Source organism: Mandrillus leucophaeus, unplaced genomic scaffold (assembly GCF_000951045.1).
Source record: "Mandrillus leucophaeus isolate KB7577 unplaced genomic scaffold, Mleu.le_1.0 Scaffold164, whole genome shotgun sequence".
NCBI classification, from domain to species: Eukaryota; Metazoa; Chordata; class Mammalia; order Primates; family Cercopithecidae; genus Mandrillus; species Mandrillus leucophaeus.
Window position 1 is genome coordinate 987,920 of NW_012101632.1, and position 1,392 is coordinate 989,311.

The 1,392-nt window shown below is 47.4% G+C and overlaps 1 protein-coding gene across 1 annotated transcript in view; it reads left to right on the forward strand.

Annotated features, from left to right (window-relative positions):
* HIP1 (huntingtin interacting protein 1) overlaps nt 1–1,392 on the forward strand; it is a 116,931-nt gene that overhangs the window by 95,100 nt on the left and 20,439 nt on the right. The window contains exon 24 of the mRNA XM_011976355.1: nt 1,017–1,153. Within this exon, the coding sequence (XP_011831745.1) occupies nt 1,017–1,153 (137 nt within the window). The remainder of the gene's footprint in view (nt 1–1,016; nt 1,154–1,392) is intronic.

Consider the following 1,392-nt stretch of genomic DNA (forward strand, 5'->3'; position numbering starts at 1 on the left):
AAAAAATTTAAAAAGAGAAAACCTCCTGAAGGATTTTCCAGCTGTATTTAATTCACTGGCTGTTAGCTGAGAATCTGCTGTGTTCTCATCATTACACTAGGCAATATCGAAGAAGTATAGGCAGCTCCCCTGTCTCTAAGGATTTTTATCTAGATGGCCAGGTAATACCCAAAATGGACATAACACTGTATTTATTCATTTACTAAAGATGTAGTGGCCGAGCACGGTGACTCACACCTGTAATCCCTGCACTTTGGGAGGCCGAGGCAGGAGGATCACTTGAGGCCAGGAGTTCAAGATCAGCCTAGGCAACATAGTGAGACCCTATCTCTACAAAATAAAAATTTTTTAAAAATTAGACAGGTGTGATGTCATGCACCTGTAGTCCCAGCTACTTGGGAGGCTGAGGCAGGAGGATCACTTGAGCCCAGGAGTTGGAGGCCACACTGAGCTATGATTGTGCCACTGCACTCCAGCCTGGGCAGCAGAGCAAGACCCTGCCTCCGCTATAAATAAGTAGTCAATATGTCCTGTATACCAGAAATTGGGTTAAATGTATATAGGGACAGAAAAGACATGGACTCTATGGGAAAGAAAAATAAGAAAACCATTTCTATGCAGTACCATTTTTTTCCATTTTTTCCCCCAATGTTATGAATTGGAGTATATCGGTTAAGATACGAGGATAGGGCCAGGCACGGTGCCTCACGCCTGTAATCCCAGCATTTTGGGAGGCCAAGACAGGTGGATCACCTGAAGTCAGGAGTTCGAGACCAGCCTGGCCAATATGGTGAAACCCCATCTCTACTAAAAATACAAAAAATTAGCCAGGCGTGATGGTAGGCGCCTGTAATCCCAGCTACTCGGGAGGCTGAGGCAGGAGAATTGCTTGAACTCAGGAGGCGGAGTTTGCCATGAGCCGAGATTGCGCCAGCGCACTCCAGCCTGAGTAACAAGAGCGAGACTCTGTCTCAAAAGAAAAAAAAAAAAAGGTGTCTATTGCCTTGTATCTCCAGCACTGACCGAGGCCTGTAAGCAGTACGGCAGGGAAACCCTTGCCTACCTGGCCGCCCTGGAGGAAGAGGGAACCCTTGAGAACACTGACAGCACAGCCATGAGGAACTGCCTGAGCAAGATCAAGGCCATCGGCGAGGTACTTGCAGTAGTATCATTGAGGAGCGTTGTTATTCTGGGTGTGCATGCTGGTGAATGGCCAGGGAATCAGTGATGTTCTGAGCTAGTTCTTTCTGCACTTACAACTTGATTCTAGAAAGAGATTATTAAAATTGGAAAATCCAGGCCGGGCGCGGTGGCTCAAGCCTGTAATCCCAGTACTTTGGGAGGCCGAGACGGGTGGATCACGAGGTCAGGAGATCGAGACCATCCTGGCTA